Below are 19,678 nucleotides of genomic sequence, written 5' to 3' on the forward strand. Positions count from 1 at the left end.
TTTAGTATAGAATTCACACAATTTGTATACAAATTTATTACTTATGTTAATAATATATACTAATTATTTATATTTCAACCTATTTTTTTATTATTTCGCCCCCTTCTCTAGTATGTTGACTGATTTGGTGGGGTCGGGAGGGGGCAATGGTATCAATCCCGCCCACCCCCCCCATACACTTTCGAGTGGGGGGGCGGTCCAATTTATTTGTAGAAATCACAGCTTGCTAACAGAATCAATTAAATATCTATATGATTAAAACTTATTATTGTGTCGTTCCCTGTTTACCGTTTGGAGGTGGGGGGGGGGGCGAATACCTCTACTGCCCTTCCCACCTAAACCATCTGAGTGGGGGGGGGCGGTCCTACTTTTATGGAGAAATCATAGTTTGTGAACAAAATTAGTTGAATTAATCTATAAATTTTATATTATGTCGCTCCCTTTCTGGTATCTTGGTCGATTCGGTGGGGTTGGCGGGAGGGCGATTGCATGTACTGCCCTTCCCACTCTAGCCCTCTGAGTGGGGGGGGGACGGCCCTATTTTTATGGAGAATCATAGTTTGTCAATTAGTTGAATATCTATATAATATAAACTACGTATTGATATGTGAACCCATTGTATATTATGTCGTACCATACTCTAATCTCAAATTTTATCATTAGTAAATTTAAATGAAAAAGGGTTGCACCAGGTGGGAAGGGCGATATATGCAATTGCATTTCCCCCATCGGACAAACCAATACTTTTTCTTTTAGTATTATTGTTTAGAAATTACAAAATGTAAAAAATCTGCCACTAATATAATTTATATATACTATAAATTAAATTCTTATATCGAGTCGCCCTACTTCTACCACCCCTCCCATTTCCAGAGTTTATGTAATATCACATGAATTTATCATAATTATTTTAAGAAAGACTTTGCATTGGAAAAGTTAGAATTTAAACGAAATTTTTCAGTATAAGAATCATGATTGAGATGAGTTCTAAACCGAAAAAAATACATTTATAGTCGCCTTTTCCCAACATTTACTCAATCGGATATTTTCCTAGCTAAATAAATTTGGGACTATAACTCACAACTTATACTACAATGTTATTGAATATTATTTATCAAATAATTTTTTTTCAGCGGCGATCCTCAAAGCCAAAATCTAAATATGTGGGGTATCTTATCTTTTCAAGGAACAAATCGGTTTTATTTGCAATGTATTAAAGGCCTATAAATTCATATTAGAATATCTTTCAAGTACAATATTATTCAAAAGGTCCTTTTTTTTAATAGTATGAATAATGAGCTTTAGGTCAGGAGAATGCGTTTCTGCAGTGAAAAATGCCAGAAAACGCCTTTGGTGTCGGGGCTTCGCCCCGAACTCCATTGATGACTAATGAGCTGTAGATGTCAGGAAAATGCGTTTCTGCAGTGAAGAATGCAAGAAAACGCTTTTGTCCTTTCGGGCTTCGCCCCGAACTCCATTGATGAATAATGAGCTGTAGATGTCAGGAAAATGCGTTTCTGCAGTGAAGAATGCTAGAAAACGCTTTTAGCGTCGGGGCTTCGCCCCGAACTTCATTGATGAATAATAAACTGTAGATGTCAGGAGAATGCGTTTCTGTAGTGAAGAATAGAAGAAAATGCTTTTGTCGTCGGGGCTTCGCCCCGAACTTCATTAATGAATGATGAGCTGTAGATGTCAGGAGAATGCGTTTCTGCAGTGAAGAATGCAAGAAAACGCTTTTGGCGTCGGGGCTTCGCCCCGAACTCCATTGATGAATAATAAGCTTTAGATGTCAGGAGAATGCGTTTCTGCAGTGTAGAATACAAGAAAATGGTTTTGTCGTCGGGGCTTTGCCCCAAACCCCACTAGGGAACCTTATAGCGTTGCCCCACTTTTTCGTCGAAGGTTGAGAAATGCTGCTTTTTAAAATTCTCATATATATATATACACACAAATATATATATATGTGTGTGTGTGTGTGTGTGTGTGTGTGTGTGTGTATGTGTGTTCTGTACACACGTTTATGCATAGGGTTAGGGTTTACTGGGCGTTAGGGTTAGGGTTTGGAAAAAAATCGCCCCCCCCACTCCAAAGTTCTGGATCCGCTAGTGTGTCCAACGGCTCAGCAATTTAAATATCTATGTCCAGCTTAATTCAACACTTACGTTCAGCAACTTGAGTGAATAATGTCCAACCTGGTTCAACGCTAGAACGGAAATCGAGACAGATTAACGGACAAGAGACCCACTGCAGTATTGCTTGGATTGGACGTATTTTAGATCTAGCCAGGTTGGACTGTGCCCTTCTCTTGTTAGAAATAGGTGTGTTGTTCAACGAGACTGTTTGACTTGAATCTGTTGCGTTCTGGTTTTATTTTTGTGTATCGTCATATAGATCTAGTTAATATCAAGTACTAGAGCTCGCAGTAAACTAACAACCAGCAACATTCTCATCGGCCTATTCTGTTGAGTTTATAGACAGCTTGGAGTTTTTGGATAAAAAAGGGCGATTCATTTCGATTCCTATTCCATCACCCTAATTAGGCATGTTCTACGTTGGCGTTTATTGAAAAATACGAGAAATAGATTTAGTGCCTTTTATTTTATCAGTAGCTCTCTTTCGGTTAACGTCATAAGTATTAACAAATAGAATCGACAATCTACTGAACTTTGACAGGAAAACATTAATATGAATTTTGTGATATAATAAGTCATCAGAGATTTTGAACAATGAAACATTTGTGTTGAGATAGTGTAGAGGTCAACACACAATGTCTAAACATTTGTGTTGAGATAGTGTAGAGGTCAACACACAATGTCTAAACATTTGTGTTGAGATAGTGTAGAGGTCAACACACAATGTCTAACCATTTATGTTGAGATAGTGTAGAGGTCAACACACAATGTCTAAACATTTATAGGGAGACAGATACATCATATTTACCCTTTTTTTTTTGGACAAAAGACCAACACAGAAAAAGATTGTAAAACAATGCCCAAACGTAACTCTTTTAAACATCCTCCTAATCAACTACAAAACCTTGTCAATTTGTGGTGTCAAACCCAAATGTTGGTTCAACTAAATATGTGAAGCCAAACCAAAGTTTGATTGGAGCTACGTGTCTTAATGTGCTTGTTTTGTTGGCTTCAAACTTTGGCGTTGAAGTTATCAAATGACTTGTGTAAGGATTCCTAGAAAACGTTGCACACGTGACCTAATGAATGGAGAAGAGTGTGCCATATGTTTTTAGTCATCAATATATTTTTTGTGTGCTCTCCTTCCTTCTATCTGTGGGTGGGGAAAACAGAGTCCTAATAGGATGTGCCATACAGTGTGAACACAATGAAATAATTCTGATTTCTGAAGTGTGAACACAATGAAATAATTCTGATTTCTGTTTCTTTTTATTTCAGTCGACCTGTACTCTTTGTTTATTGATTCTATTTCAGTCTACATTTACTCTCTTTGTTTATTGATTCTATTTCAGTCTACATTTACTCTCTTTGTTTATTGATTCTATTTCAGTCTACCTGTATGCCTACACTCTTTGTTTATTGATTCTATTTCATGCATAGACCAACTAGTGCTTACCCGATTTAATCCATGCCAACATTATAAAAAGGACATTATTTTGTAACAATAAATAGATCTAAATGCTAAGGATCAATAAGAAAGAAGGTCTAATCATTTTATTAATGAGTTTAACTATTTTATATACATAGGCTTAATTTTTTTTCAAACATATGTATTAATATGGAGCTTAAATATTATAAGATTACAAAGAAAGTATATTTAAATACAACTTCAGAGGCGACCCCCCCCCCCCGATTCCCCATTGTACAACTATAGGTCATCTGCTTGGTAAGTAATGCAGGTAACAAGACAGGTTTGACTATTTTCAGCACGAATATCAGAAGCTATAAAGTACCATCTATCAACAAAGTCTTACCTCTGTACGTCATGCTATCTTACTAGATTTTTCTAAGGCTTTTGACAAAGTTCACCACCATAGTTTGCTTAAAAAATTAAAATATTTCGGCATTAATGGTCCACTGCATCAGTGGATTAAAGACTTTCTGATAGGGAGAGAACAAACTGTAATAATAAATGGCTCTAAATCAACACCGATAACAGTAAACTCAGGTGTACCTCAAGGAACAGTCTTGGGTCCACTACTATTTTTAATTTACATAAATGATTTACCAAATTGCATTACTTCAGGAACAAAAGTCAGATTATTTGCAGACGATTGCATAATATATAGAACAATAAAAACAACACAAGACACAGATATTTTACAAAGAGAATTAGATGAATTACAGAAATGGGAATCAAATTGGAGCATGTCTTTCCACCCAGAAAAATGTCAGTTCTTAAGAGTAACAAAAAAACTAAAACAAATTAATTCCACTTATCTTATTCATGGCAAACCAGTAACACAGACTAAAAACGCAAAATACCTAGGTGTTATAATAAATGAAAAACTGTCATGGAATCCACATATTGATGAAACTACAAAAAAATCAGACAAAGCATTAGGATTTATTAAAAGAAATTTCTATAAATCAAATAAGAACATAAAACTAAAATGTTATTTAACCTTGGTTAGGCCAATAATAGAATATGCATCCTCTGTTTGGGACCCCTCAACTCAAGAAAACATTAAGAAACTAGAACAGACACAAAATAGAGCAGTGCGATTCATAACAAACGAATATTCACATTTGACTAGAGTAACACCTTTAGTAAAATCACTAAATTTAGAAAGCCTTCAGGACAGAAGGCTCAAAAGTAAAGTAGCAATAATACATAAAACACTGAACCATAATCTTCAAATACAAAAACAAAATTTAATAAAATACTCTGAAAGACGCAAAGATAAAGGCACATTCCTCGTCCCATATGCTAGGACAAATTTGTACAAATACTCCTTCTTCCCTAGTGCTATTAGAGCATGGAATGGGTTGCCTGAGCTAGCCAGGAAAACTAGTGACTTGGCAGAATTTAAGTCATTGGTTAATATGCATGACTAAATGCATGACGCGTAGGACGTAATCATCTTCTTTTTTGAAGTAACGTCTGTATTATATAAGATAAGATAAGATTTATGTATGCGAGTGAAAGTGTTGGCGACGTGAACGTATGGTCGGCTGACGTGTTGTTACTCGTATTGAATACCTTGCATCCCAAATATGTAAAGTGTTCTACCAAGTAGGGGAGTGTTCATACTTCGTGTAACCACACCCGTTAGGTCAGACTCACACTTCATGTAACCACACCCGTTAGGTCAGACTCACACTTCGTGTAACCACATCCGTTAGGTCAGACTCACACTTCATGTAACCACACCCGTTAGGTCAGACTCACACTTCGTGTAACCACATCCGTTAGGTCAGACTCACACTTCATGTAACCACATCCGTTAGGTCAGACTCACACTTCATGTAACCACACCCGTTAGGTCAGACTCACACTTCGTGTAACCACAGCCGTTAGGTCAGACTCACACTTCATGTAACCACAGCCGTTAGGTCAGACTCACCCTTCATGTAACCACATCCGTTAGGTCAGACTCACACTTCATGTAACCACAGCCGTTAGGTCAGACTCACACTTCATGTAACCACAGCCGTTAGGTCAGACTCACCCTTCATGTAACCACATCCGTTAGGTCAGACTCACACTTCATGTAACCACATCCATTAGGTCAGACTCACACTTCATGTAAATCACATCCGTTAGGTCCGTCCGTTCCATTTAGATACAAATAACTAGAAATTATATGAAAGATCCGATATCATGCAAAGTTAGGCTGTAACTGTATTATGCCGATTTCTTTTCTGAAAGCAAATCTTTCAATTTTGTAAATAAAATAGGCAAGCAGTTTTTCGGGCACGACATGGCCTAAATTGTGCCGATGTGCTAAAACTCAAAATACTAATACAAATGCAAGCAGTTTTTTCATACAAACGCAAAACCACGTTTTATATAAAATATTTCAGGGTAGGTACGTTACGTAGAGTTAATAATTGCGGACATGTGTCTTCATTGATAACTCTAGCTTCATTGATGGATTCTCGATCGGTAACAAAAAAAAAGCATCTTAAATTACAAAGACAGTTTGTGTGGAAACACAAACTCCAAATCGGCCCCCGAAGTGCTCTACCTAGTCTTCACCAGGATTCGAACACGGGGCTTCCGGTTCCAAGTGCTTAACCCCTCAGCCACAGCATTTCCATATATTCATTTAGCTTACACTTATATTTTTTAAAAATAATAATTATCAACCTTATCCATACATTCAAAATTAATAACATGTTACAAAATTAGATGAATTGGCAAATCGAAAAAAAATATTCTTGACCTACTTTTGGTAGTGAGCTAGCTAGAAATGACAGGACAGACTTGGATAAGACTTTCCCCTCGCAAAATAAAATAAATTAATATCTCTATTGCCATTTGTCATACAAACTAGTTCTCGATCTAGCTAGAACTAGACCTGGTTCTTGAATATAGATCTAGAATTAGATATAGAACTAGATCTAGAACTAGAATCTTGCTATAGAACTAGATCTAGAACTAGAATCTGTTATTGTTAGATTTTTTTTTTTAAATTTAATTCACATTCCCCATTCACACAATATGAGCTCATTTCGTCTTCACCTCTCCAAGCCTACCAATTGGATCTCACCCAATTCGGACAACAACAAAAAAAAAGAAAGGTCTAGCATCAAAAGATCTGTCGATGTTGGGAAAGTGGGGAAAGAATGGTAAACCTTAGGGCTGCTCTTTTTCACGTGCTGTTCTCTGACATTTCCTAACCCAGGGGGTGAAGGTGGGCTCAAATAAGTTTGAACACAGTATATGTCATCTTAAGACCGTCTTGTGGAATAGTGTGTATGTATTTTATCTGTATGTTTATATGACTTTTGTGTTTACATACGAATTTTATAAAAGAAGGGAAACATGCAATTTAAGACATTGCAATGAAAATAATAAGCAGAGTTTGTCATTTTCATTATTTCCTGTAATGCTCACATTACCCCCCTTCCCTTTATGATTTGGACAAATTATTTCCTTCACTTAGAAGATTTGTGAAGAAGATGGTACATTAGATCGTCTAACACTCAACATGAAGTATCTTAATATGTGATACATTTAGTAAACAAAACAACTTTTGGTAGATTCAGACACAAGTATTGCAAAGCACTAATACCATACCTTGTTTCAGATGTTGATGACGACTCTGGAAAATGTGACCTTTAAATAACGATTCACTGGGTCAGATTATGTGTGTGTGAGAGAGAGAGAGAGAAGTAGACAAGGGTGGGTTTGTGGATTCAAAAATGTCTGATTCATCTACCATACAAGTAAAACCAGATGGGGATAGAAAGTAGCACATACAGTCCCTGAGTTTAGGCGTGAAGTTGGTAGCTTTGAATATACATACAGTCCCTGAGTTTAAGCGTGCAGTTGGTAGCTTTGAATGTACATACAGTCCCTGAGTTTAAGCGTGCAGTTGGTAGCTTTGAATATACATACAGTCCCTGAGTTTAAGCGTGCAGTTGGTAGCTTTGAATGTACATACAGTCCCGGAGTTTAAGCGTGCAGTTGGTAGCTTTGAATGTACATACAGTCCCTGAGTTTAGGCGTGCAGTTGGTAGCTTTGAATGTACATACAGTTCCTGAGTTTAGGCGTGCAGTTGGTAGCTTTGAATGTACATACAGTTCCTGAGTTTAGGTGTGCAGTTGGTAGCTTTGAATGTTTAGTGTAGGCTGGGTGTTTCCTCAGGCTTTTTTAAAATATATAAATATATAGTCCCCGCATTTTAAGGGAGTTTTCGGTCTTGGCAATTTTCTCCAATACTGACATAAAAGGAAACATCTAGGTCTGAAGACTTTAACCGGAATATCCATGGGACAAGGTGGGGTTGGCCAATGGTCCATTCTCCGCCATCCATAGAGCTCTCCAAATGGAACTTTTCTGCAGTAGAAAGCTTAAAGTGGACTGTGCCCTGGGTATGCTCTGTGGAATCGTCACATCCTGGATCCAGGCCCCTTCACGATATCACATTCACCAGATTTAGAAAAAAAACACTTCATTATGGGTTTATGTCTAGTATTAGAATGTAGTGAGACAAGGACCTCCGTCTGGTGTAGTGCAATCCAGACCTCTGTCAAAAAGCACCTAGAGGGGGGGGGAAGGTCCACTATTATTCACTTAGTGAAATGCAAGTGGAAAGGCAGTGGAGTTATTTATTTCTCTTGGTCATTTCCAAGCCCCGATACCCACACGGGGGAGTACGCCACCCCTTTGAAACCGTAAACCATATCCTCTTTGAATGCCCCTCCCTAATCCACCTTAGGCAGACCCTACTTCCACTACAGCCCAACATAACCAACACCCTTTACGGCAGTGCTGAACAGCTGAAGAAAACAGCACACTTTTTTTCCTTGGCACAGTCTGCAAAAGAGCTCACAGCTCAGCAGCAATAAAGCTGGCCAGAAGAAGAAGAAGTAGCTTTGAATTTACATACAGTTCCTGAGTTTAGGTGTGCAGTTGGTAGCTTTGAATGTACATACAGTTCCTGAGTTTAGGCGTGCAGTTGGTAGCTTTGAATGTACATACAGTTCCTGTGTTTAGGTGTGCAGTTGGTAGCTTTGAATGTACATACAGTTCCTGAGTTTAGGTTTGCAGTTGGTAGCTTTGAATGTACATACAGTCCCTGAGTTTAGGCGTGCAGTTGGTAGCTTTGAAAGTACATACAGTTTCTGAGTTTAGGCGTGCAGTTGGTAGCTTTGAATGTACATACAGTCCCTGAGGTTGGTAGCTTTGAATGTACATACAGTTCCTGAGTTTAGACGTGCAGTTGGTAGCTTTGAATGTGCATACAGTTCCTGAGGTTGGTAGCTTTGAATGTACATACAGTTCCTGAGGTTGGTAGCTTTGAATGTACATACAGTTCCTGAGTTTAGGCGTGCAGTTGGTAACTTTAAATGTACATACAGTTCCTGAGTTTAGGTGTGCAGTTGGTAGCTTTTAATGAACATACAGTTCCTGAGTTTAGGTGTGCAGTTGGTAGCTTTAAATGTACATACAGTCCCTGAGTTTAGGCGTGCATTTGGTAGCTTTGAATGTACATACAGTTCCTGAGTTTAGGCGTGCAGTTGGTAGCTTTGAAGGTACATACAGTTCCTGAGTTTAGGCGTGCAGTTGGTAGCTTTGAATGCTGGAAAATTACAATACGTAGAACCTGAAAACCTTTTTCTTGGAAAATAGTTTCGATAGTAAAGTGAAATCATCTAAAAGATTGAATTGTCTTGAAAGCAATGAAAGAATTGTATTGATTAAATGAGCAGAGTACAAAACTGAACTGTCAGATAAGCTAGATACAAAACTGAACTATCAGATAACCTAGATACAAAACTGAACTATCAGATAAGCTAGATACAAAACTGAACTGTCAGATAAGCTAGATACAAAACTGAACTATCAGATAAGCTAGATACAAAACTGAACTGTCTGATAAGCTATATACAAAACTGAACTGTCAGATAAGCTAGTTACAAAACTGAACTTTCAGTTAAGCTAGTTACAAAACTGAACTTTCAGATAAGCTAGTTACAAAACTGAACTTTCAGATAAGCTAGATACAAAATTGAACTGTCAGATAAGCTATATACAAAACTGAACTGTCAGATAAGCTAGTTACAAAACTGAACTATCAGATAAGCTAGATACAAAACTGAACTGTCAGATAAGCTAGATACAAAACTGAACTATCAGATAAGCTAGATACAAAACTGAACTGTCTGATAAGCTAGTTACAAAACTGAACTATCAGATAAGCTAGTTACAAAACTGAACTGTCAGATAAGCTAGATACAAAACTGAACTATCAGATAAGCTAGATACAAAACTGAACTGTCTGATAAGCTATATACAAAACTGAACTGTCAGATAAGCTAGTTACAAAACTGAACTGTCAGATAAGCTAGTTACAAAACTGAACTGTCAGATAAGCTAGATACAAAATTGAACTGTCAGATAAGCTAGTTACAAAACTGAACTTTCAGATAAGCTAGTTACAAAACTGAACTTTCAGATAAGCTAGTTACAAAACTGAACTTTCAGATAAGCTAGATACAAAATTGAACTGTCAGATAAGCTATATACAAAACTGAACTGTCAGATAAGCTAGTTACAAAACTGAACTGTCAGATAAGCTAGATACAAAATTGAACTGTCAGATAAGCTAGTTACAAAGCTGAACTTTCAGATAAGCTAAATAATGTGAACCATCAACAAGAACTTAATAGCTGAAAACAATAGTCAAACAGTTCCTAGCCTTTATCAAATTACATATTCGCCTCACCAAAAGTGTTTGAATTTGATTCAACTGATAAGTTTGCCGTCAAGGCCCCTTTGATATGTTCACTTCCACCTAGTCAAGATGTAAAGTATTTAAAAGTATTTGGATAAGAATACTCTCTACTATTACGGTAAAAGTATTAAATACACTACACATTCATCTTAGTCTACCCATATTTATGTGAAACTTTTGGTGCTAAATATTTAACCATGAAACAAAACCATGGTTGTATAATAAAGAGTACATTTCATTCTAACTACCAATTATTAATCTAACTGCTAATTTAGTTGAGTGATAGAGCTAAAAGGGCTATGGGGGTATCGGCTCGAACTTGTTCAAAACTTGTTTTCACTATGTTTTGTTTGCACGCCATACGTTGGGCTATTTGGTGAATTACTATGTCATGAAATGCTTTTTTGCTTGAATTTTGCCCTTCTCTCCTCTACATGTAACTGTTACCAATGTGTTTTATTAGTCTTATTGTTACCTTAAAGTATCATTTTAACCATTGCCTTTTAAACAACTTTTTTTTCAGCTGTTCACAACCGTCCTTCAAACAAAATACTTTACGAGCACACAGAGACAGGTCCGTACATCTCTCTATCAATTTCTCTATCAATCTCTGTATAAATCTCTCTATCAGTCTCTCTATGATACTATCTATGAATCTCTCTATGAATCTCTTTATGAATCCCTTATAAATCTCTCTTAATAACTCTATAAATCTCTCTTTGAAACTTTATGAATATCTCTATCAATCTCTTTATAAATCTTTCTATCAATCTCTATATGAATCTATCTATCAATCTCTATATGAATCACTTTATGAATCATTTATAAATCTCTCTATCAATATATTTATCAATCCCTCTCAATCTCTTTATGAATTTTTATGAATCTCTCTATCAATCTCTTTATGAATCTTTATGAATCTCTCTATCAATCTCTTTATGAATCCCTTATAAATCTCTCTATCAATCTCTCTATGAAACTTTATGAATATCTCTATCAATCTCTTTATGAATCTCTCTATCAATCTCTTTATGAATCTCTCTATGAATCTCTATCGGTATTATCCGAACTATGTGCTATTCTTTTATCTTTCTATATTTTTCTTTTTTTTTTCTTTTTCATTTCATGTACGTGCATTTGAAATGTCAAAAATCATTGTTTGTGAAGCATTGATCTATTGACACTAGCAACAGTTTTGCTTTCATGTGTCGCGTTTTGCAAATACTCCTGTGATCGGCATTATCTCTTTAAGACTGTTCGAAGGCTAACTCTTCCCTGGCTACCGTTAACCTCTTGTCTTCTTAAGAACCCAATCTCCTTTTTTCTCTACCCTTCTCTCTGTCCTCTCTCTCTCTTCCGCTGATATTCCTAGATGTACATGTTGTCTCGTTTATTCAATGGTTTCCAACGATTCATTTTGCTGCAGTTTTCTTTATTTCTACACCACTTAGGACTAAATAGAATTCCTCTAGAGACTTAGCTATTTATTAACTATTTCAAAGAATGATTTCTAACGAAACAATTATTTTTGTCCTTTAAACGTTTACGGTTTTAAATATGCTTTAGAACAGACACTCACGCCTTGTGAGACCTTTGACCTTTGACCACATTCTTAGTTCAGCCCCAAACGTTGTTCCCAAATGTCAAAAGAAAAAAAAAACAAGTCTGTATGCTGAAGATCTTGTATATTTTACTCAATTTCTCTTCACCCAGCGCAGACGTTAATTTTTTTCTTTACCTATTTTATCTGTCACGTGATGTCACGTGATAAGACGGTATCGGTCTCAATATAAATTGTATGAATATCGACGTCTTGAGTAAATTGTAAAGGAATCGATATTGTCTCAACATTTTAAAAAAGAAGAGGATCGTTTTGGTTCTTTTATCCTTATCACGAATCTATCTGATCAACAAATGTTCTAGATAGCTACTGCTGGTCTCAAAGTATAGTCTTAGCAATTAGTTGGTATCTTTCTAGAACGAGATTCTAAGAGGAGCGTAAAAGACTATGAGTGACTATAGGAAACTATATAGCTTACTTTATAACACTTGCACTGAAACATTCAATACGAGAAAATATAAGACGTGGACTAAGTAACAGTGTTTGAGCCTAAGTGAACGTCTTGACGATGATAAACTGGACATGTACTTGACGATAATTGTCTAAAAATGTTCTTCACGATGATAATCTGTGTTTCTATGAAGTGTTTGCGTTGTGATTGTGTTCTGTGATGGGCTGTGTTATTAGTTTAACTGCAAGGTTATGGAAGATTTAACAGTTGACCAGAGTGTCTTGGCTAAATGTAAGTCGTTACTTTTGTCTTTTACCTCGCGCTCCTCTATCCTTTTTCTCTCTATCACTTTTTCTCTATACCCATATTATTTTATTCTTTCTCTCTCTCTCTCTCTCTCTCTCTCCAGATAATCTTATGCTTTATATATAGACTCCGGTCTTTTGGGGAGATACCGAAAATAAAATACAAAGGTTTAATAGAAACATTGCGGTTTTTCGCGAATTTCGGTGTTCATGTTGAGAATCTGTCTTAATGAGCACCTAAGGGGTAAAAAGGAATCTGTGTACGAAATGTCATGGGAATCCTTTTGATCAGTCAGTCATTCATTGGGTGGTCTTTTAGGAATATAAGATAATTTCCCCTGCAATCACCTTTGTCACAGTAGATGGAATTGGATTTAAACTATGTTAATTTTCAAACTCATTACAAAGTGTGTTTTTTTTAATCATCAGAAGTCGTTTTTTCCAGTGTCTTTGAATAATTTAGAACATACTCTAGAACTACATTTAGAAACTATTAGCTGCCATTCCAATCTATGCTCTTAGAATTTGGTCTAAAAGATATTCAATGATAATTGTAATTAGAATCTTTCTTGTAGGCAGCAATAATCTCCAAATCACATGATGAACAACATTTAATATTTTTATTGACAATACATTGTATACGTTCATTGACAAGCAGGTTCTATAGTTTCATTTTTAAACCTCCCATTCCCGGATCAATTTGTAGCTTTGCAAAATTATTTATTATCGATGACAACACACGAATAAATAAATATAAATTAACTAATTAATTAATCAATTAGTCGTAATTAATTAATTGTTAATTATATATAATACCCACGGCTCTTAAATTGCCTATCACTGTCAATATAGTCAGTGAGAGTGTTTTGGAAACAATTAAACGAAATAAGAATGTTATTTAGTAAAGTGAATGCGTGAATGTAAAAATAGTATGAATGGAGCTATCAAAATAGTTAATCAACCTAAATCCATTTTTTTAAATAAAAAAATTTACTTGTTGGCCTACATATATTTAGATCTACAGTATAGATTCAATTATAATAGATGTAGATCTACAATTATAAGATTTAATTGAAGGGCTCAAGATGCTTATTAATTATTGTATATTAGTACATAGAGCCTCATGTAGCCTGTCCAATCATAGTGTGTTGACATAGCGCATATTAGGTGTGCACGACACATATATGGGACTATTAAAATGTATTTCGCTGCTATAGCGAACGAATGTATGTAAAAACGCTTTAGAAACACAAAATTTGAAGGTTAATTTGATTAAAATATGAAATGAATGGACTTTATATTGTATATTCATGTGTTAAAGTATAAAATAGATCTATCGTCTTAGAATTAGATCTAGAGTTAGAGTTAGATGTAAAGTTAGATGTGGGCTTTGATAGATTTTCTTTCTGCGCGTGTATTCTCTAATGAAAAAAACCTCGCGATGAATGGGACATAAAGTACGCCAGGACGTCTAAATTCGCAGATACAATGAACTAATTATGTAAAAATGCTTTTCAAAGACAAATTTGAAAGTGAATTTTATTAAGTAATGAGATCAATGGACTTATATTTGTATTTTCATGTGTCAAAGTAAAAAACTATCTTTGCAAAGTGTAGTTCTTATAATTAGATCTAGATCCTTTCGATCTTGTCTCATGTAAACATGACTATATAATGACCTAGATCCATGAAATAGTAATACTTTCATAGAGTTAAGCAACTTTTTTTTAGGGTCCTAAGTTTGTTCCAGTTAGTACCCAAAGAACATTTATGCAAAGGGTTATCAAGATTGGTCAAACGGTTTTGATTAGGGACATACACTCTTACATACATTTTACATACATACGCCTTACTTTCTGCTTTATAGTATATATATATATATATATATATATATATATATATATATATATATATATATATATTTCTTGTCACTCCAATGCAAAAAAAAATAAAAATAAATATAAATAATTTGAACAAAAAAATTGGTCCAAGTTCTTACTACTGTCGTCACTAACTACTTCGAGATATGGTGCTTAATTCGGTTATTGGCTGCTTCGCCGAAAGTAAGTTTGAAGGTACTTTTTAAAATATCTAACAAGAATTCCTTCAAAATAAAAAAAAAAAAAAAGATTTCAAAGAGAATTTTTTTTTCACACAAACCCAAAGGTGGTCTTTACGGGTCCGCCACTTCCTTATCTGCAGTTTGGTAAGCAAATAATGGAAAAAAAGGAAAATTACGATATCTTCAGCAGGAATATCAGAAGCAGTGAACTAGAAACTATCCATATTCTCCCTCCATAACCATAATCTCAGTGGGTTTCCGAAGTACCAAATACGTTGCACGTGTTAAGGAAGAAAGAAAAGCCCACTAACCCTTGTCCCAACCGCCACGGCATTTAGTGATGGTAAATTTTAGGAATAGGAAGGGCTCCGTCGTGGGACTCGCCTCCAAGTCTTATCCAAGCAACTCCGTAAAACGAATGTGATAAAGTAATGGGATACCTTTAGGCAAAGGTGTTATTTAGCTAACCTCTCATAGCTGGCCTCTGGAAGAAATCTTTCCCTTTGTTCAAGGGTCCCTATGAGCCTTTAGCTCGATTCAATCTATAACATGGTAACTAATGCGTGTAGGCTACTAAACACGAATCAATGCCTTGTTTTCAAAATCATTGCAAAAATGTGTCTACATGTAGTCTACAATAATTTCACTCTGCATTGCTAGTTTAAGTAGGCCCTACAAGCTGTACACACGCCCATTGATTTGTTTTGTTTAGTTAGTATATTTTTTTTTATTTCAATAAACAAAGCACATTTGAACCCCTCTAACAGACTTTTTAGCTCGTGATTTATTGTATCTGTTACAATGAAACGAAACAGCCTGGTCTCTGCTTCGTTCCTCCTCTCTCTCTCTCTCTCTCTCTCTCTCTCGCTCTCTCTTTCTCTCTGTCTCTCTTGCTCTCTGTCTCTCTTGCTCTTTCTTTCTCTCTTTTCTATCCCTGGAACCCCCATTATTACCCGCGCATCGTCATTTCTCCGACATTTGCTTTTGACTTGATTTGGAAAGACCCGCTTTATAAACATTCCGACACACACACACACACACACACATGCTTTGGGCCCATGTGAAAGTCTCTCTGATGCTTTCAAACACCAGACATGTTTTTAAAAGTGTTAAAAATTATCTTAGGATTGAGGTTATAGATTTCATTTCAACCCGGATACAAAGTAGGGAACGAAAAAAAGGAGGTGTGACAATGTATTAGGGCTACTATATTGTTCTTTTCAACATGTTGGGTCAAAATTGAACCAAAAAAAAAAAAATCGTCTTTGGTACATTTAACCGCTGCGATTTCGATAATGAAAATAGCTTAGTTGTCCTAGTTCCAAAGTAAAAGATGAAAGGTTAAATTGTCGTATTTTTTCATTCACGGCAATTTGGAGAATTCGTAAAGCGAATGTAGAATAGATTTATGTATGTTATTGTGTAAAAGCTATTTACTGTTCACAGAAACAAATGAGTTGTTTCATTAACATGGACGAAGCACTCTATAGATCTCTAAAGTTCAGATAATAGAGTAAGCGAGACATTTTTATTTGTCATTGAAAAGTAAAGAAAACAAAACCTTTTAAAAATACTTTTTTAAAAAAGACAATACCGGTACGTTCATTATACAACTTAAAATACAATCATTAAAAAAAGATTTGCTTAAAACGGGTATTGAACACGTGATGTTGACACCGTCATATACGTTGAAATAGTACATGTAACAATTGAGCCACCGGGATTTCTTTCGAACGTTTAGTGATAATTTATTGATATTATCATTATATGGACATCTAGATCTAATATTACACCTAGACTTCTTATTTAGATCTCTTATGATCGAGTGTAGATCTAGATATACTTCTAGATCTACGTAAAAAAAATATTAGTAAAGTTTAGATAATCTTTCAATAAAATTGAAGCAACTTTAAATTTCCCTGTTATCACATAATTTCGGTACGTACTGAAAGGCTGACTACGACATGTTTTTTTTTTAAGTCTAATCAAGCCAGATTTAGATTTATTTATTTTTTACTTTGAACAATTATTACGGTCAAACTACAGTTGGTCCCGTTTGGTCATTCTTTTCTCAGCGATATACATCAACTTTTACATTTATAGGAAAATCGTTAGAGATGTTTTTGAAATCAGCTGTCCAGGTTCCTTCTGGGTCCAGGTTCCTAGATCCAGGTTCCACGAAGAAGTGACTTTGAATAGAGGTATTGTAAAAATAATTGTCCACAACATTCGAGTTATTAGCGCGACGCTCTATCACCTTATCTATGTGCGAAATATAAGCTTGAAATAAATATTTTACTTCCGTTGTGTCTGTTTACTAACTTCAAAGCAGCTTCTAGCTTCCATCAAGTCAGCCCATAGATCTAGTAGGAATAAACGAACAAGACGAGTGCTTCAATTTTTATATGGTTTTATATTTGTTAGAACTACAGTCTATTAAAAAAATCATTATTTAGGATATGTATGAAGAAAAAAATCCAACTATTTTATTTCCAAGTCTTATTGAGTTGCATTCCACCCTCTCCCCCAATCTAAGATGCTGTATACTGCGGTTCGCTTGTACATTTTGTTGTCTGTCTCTGAATTGTTCTTTTTATGACAATGTCCAAAAAGTCAGTCTACAAACTCAACTCTAGATATTCACAAGAATATTATTATTACTTTGCTAAACAAGGACGGAACCAGAGCCCAGATACTCTGTTATTATCATTAATCCATGACTATCATTGTACTTAAGCCTACAAATGTGTGCTGTAAAAAAAATATAGATCTATATTTACTTGTGGCTTTTACGTTACGGGAATGAACTTCACTCTCCCCCGCATTGCACTCATTGAAGCACGTCAAGGTCAGGGCAGTACGAAATTAGGTCCATTTCTAACAGTCGTTTTTATGTTTTCACATTTAATGTGTCTGGCCTAGATTTCAGTTACAGTTGAACACCGTTAAAATTCTACTTGTCTGGCCTAGATTTCAGTTACAGTTGAACACTTCTAATTTTCTAATAGTTTTTAAATATTTGATAGCTATCCTGCTTGCCAATTAAATATAATATATATATATATAATCTAGATCATTTGTACAATTGGTTTTGTAGTGGAGATTTGCATACATGGCGGAACAAATAGAACTAGTTTCGAGTATTCAGTGTAGAAAACCAAAGAAGTCTCGATGTTTTTGTTAAAGTACTTGTGTGCACTTCTTAGGGGGTAGTGAGTATTTATTGAAATAAACGCTTAAGATGCATCCTCAAGTTTAGAAAAAAATATCGGTCATATTTCATTGATAAACTGTAGATCACACCATTATAATAATACTGCTCAGATGTCAGATAACATTCGTTCAACAAAGAATTATGGGAAAATAATAATAAAACATTGTTTATAATTATTGTAAAATTTGTTTGAATTACGTAAGAGTTACTGTAACATTTGTTGTTGTAATTTTTTAAAATATTTGCTTGAAAACATCACGTTCAACATCCACCTTGATATCTCGCCCTATTGCTTCCGCGCACTTATTATGCAATTTTTCGCAAAATTTTGCCCCCACCAAAAAAAAATACGTTCGCACCTCCCCCTTATGGAGCTAGTTTGTTAGTGGGTCTGGAGCCGCAGTAATCTCTGGTGGTAAGCTTTTTCCCGCATTGTAAGCTTCTAAGATTCATCCTATGGCCAATACCTCACTATTTCTATTAGTCAGAGAAGTGCTATAAAGTTCTATCAAGACAGCGTGGCACGAGTTGCTACTGAATTGTGAGTTACATCCCAGGCAGCACATGTTCGTTTATCAAAAGATCATACTCGTGTTCAGAAAGACGTCTTCTAGCGTGCCTAACGGTTAGCATAAAAGCGTCAACTGTAGGATGGTACGTCTTAAGAAGGTCAATGCTAGAATCGTATTATTTATAAACTGATCATGTTGCAGATGCTCCTCCAGTCCTGAGATGAAAGGACGTAAACTAATGTAATCATTTGTTTTAACATAGGTAATAACATCGTTGTTATTTGATTCATTGTCAAATTGGATTTATAATATAATGCAAATACAAGAGTTTTAGCCCTTAAAAAAAAAGATTTTGCACCCCATTTGTCTCCTAGGGGGACACTCGCTACAGTTTGAGAAACGCACAACACACACACACACACACAGACATATTGAAAGCTTACACTATTCTAAAGTGAAAACAAATAACAGATCTAGATGTATCAATTAAATGTCAATTTGTCTTTTAGTGTCTATTTGTTACGACACAAAACTCTTATAAAATAGTAGATGAAAAATAAACAAATACTCTCAGGTTCCAATATAGAAATACTTTAATTAATATTATCACAAATTATGTAAATATACTAGTTTCAACTCGCTTCATGTTCCTATTTCTATAGCTTCCACTTTTTAATTTCACTTCCATTCAATATCCAAATTCGCACCATTTTCATTCACGCCATGATGCGACCATAACATCCCGACCCCCTGTTTGCCAAGTTCGATGTATATCGAACGTCATTTAAATATCAAATGAAAATTGTAACCCACAGTACTATATAATTATATTACATTCATACATTTTCATTCAGTTAAACCAGATAAAAACCAACAACAACAAAAACTTCAAAAAACAAAATTATATTCATATCACCATTCCTTAGATTATTATTTTAGATTCAAAATTATTTGCAGTCATCCCAATAGACTATGCCAAGACTTCCTCTACGAACCAATTAGAACAAATCTCATAATTCACAACTATATATACTATATATAAACTATAATTAAATATGGTACTCTGTCCAAAGGAAAACAAGAGCCCTACGTCAATTTTGTAACTGAGGATGAAGTGACCTTGTTATTTAAAAGAGTAGACGTAACAAAAGCTTCTGGACTAGACAAAATTAGTGGCAAGCTGATCTT

General features: G+C 35.2%; 1 protein-coding gene and 1 long non-coding RNA gene across 10 annotated transcripts in view; both read left to right on the forward strand.

Moving 5' to 3' along the window:
* Window positions 1-19,678, forward strand: part of LOC106057102 (uncharacterized) — a 133,559-nt gene that overhangs the window by 20,612 nt on the left and 93,269 nt on the right. For 7 of the 9 annotated variants that reach the window (XM_056024510.1, XM_056024513.1, XM_056024508.1 and 4 more), the window contains one exon: window positions 10,909-10,959. The exons of 1 other annotated variant lie outside the window; for it this stretch is intronic. In XM_056024510.1, coding sequence (XP_055880485.1) covers window positions 10,909-10,959 — 51 coding nt within the window. Of the gene's footprint in view, window positions 1-10,908; window positions 10,960-12,274; window positions 12,689-19,678 lie in introns of those variants that run through there. One more of the 9 variants, XM_056024517.1, reaches the window with a different exon arrangement.
* Window positions 1,359-9,524, forward strand: LOC129925237 (uncharacterized). Its single transcript, XR_008777052.1, has 2 exons — window positions 1,359-8,823; window positions 8,972-9,524. It is a non-coding gene; the product is annotated as an uncharacterized LOC129925237 (long non-coding RNA).

Source organism: Biomphalaria glabrata, chromosome 3, assembly GCF_947242115.1.
Source record: "Biomphalaria glabrata chromosome 3, xgBioGlab47.1, whole genome shotgun sequence".
Taxonomy (NCBI): Eukaryota; Metazoa; Mollusca; class Gastropoda; family Planorbidae; genus Biomphalaria; species Biomphalaria glabrata.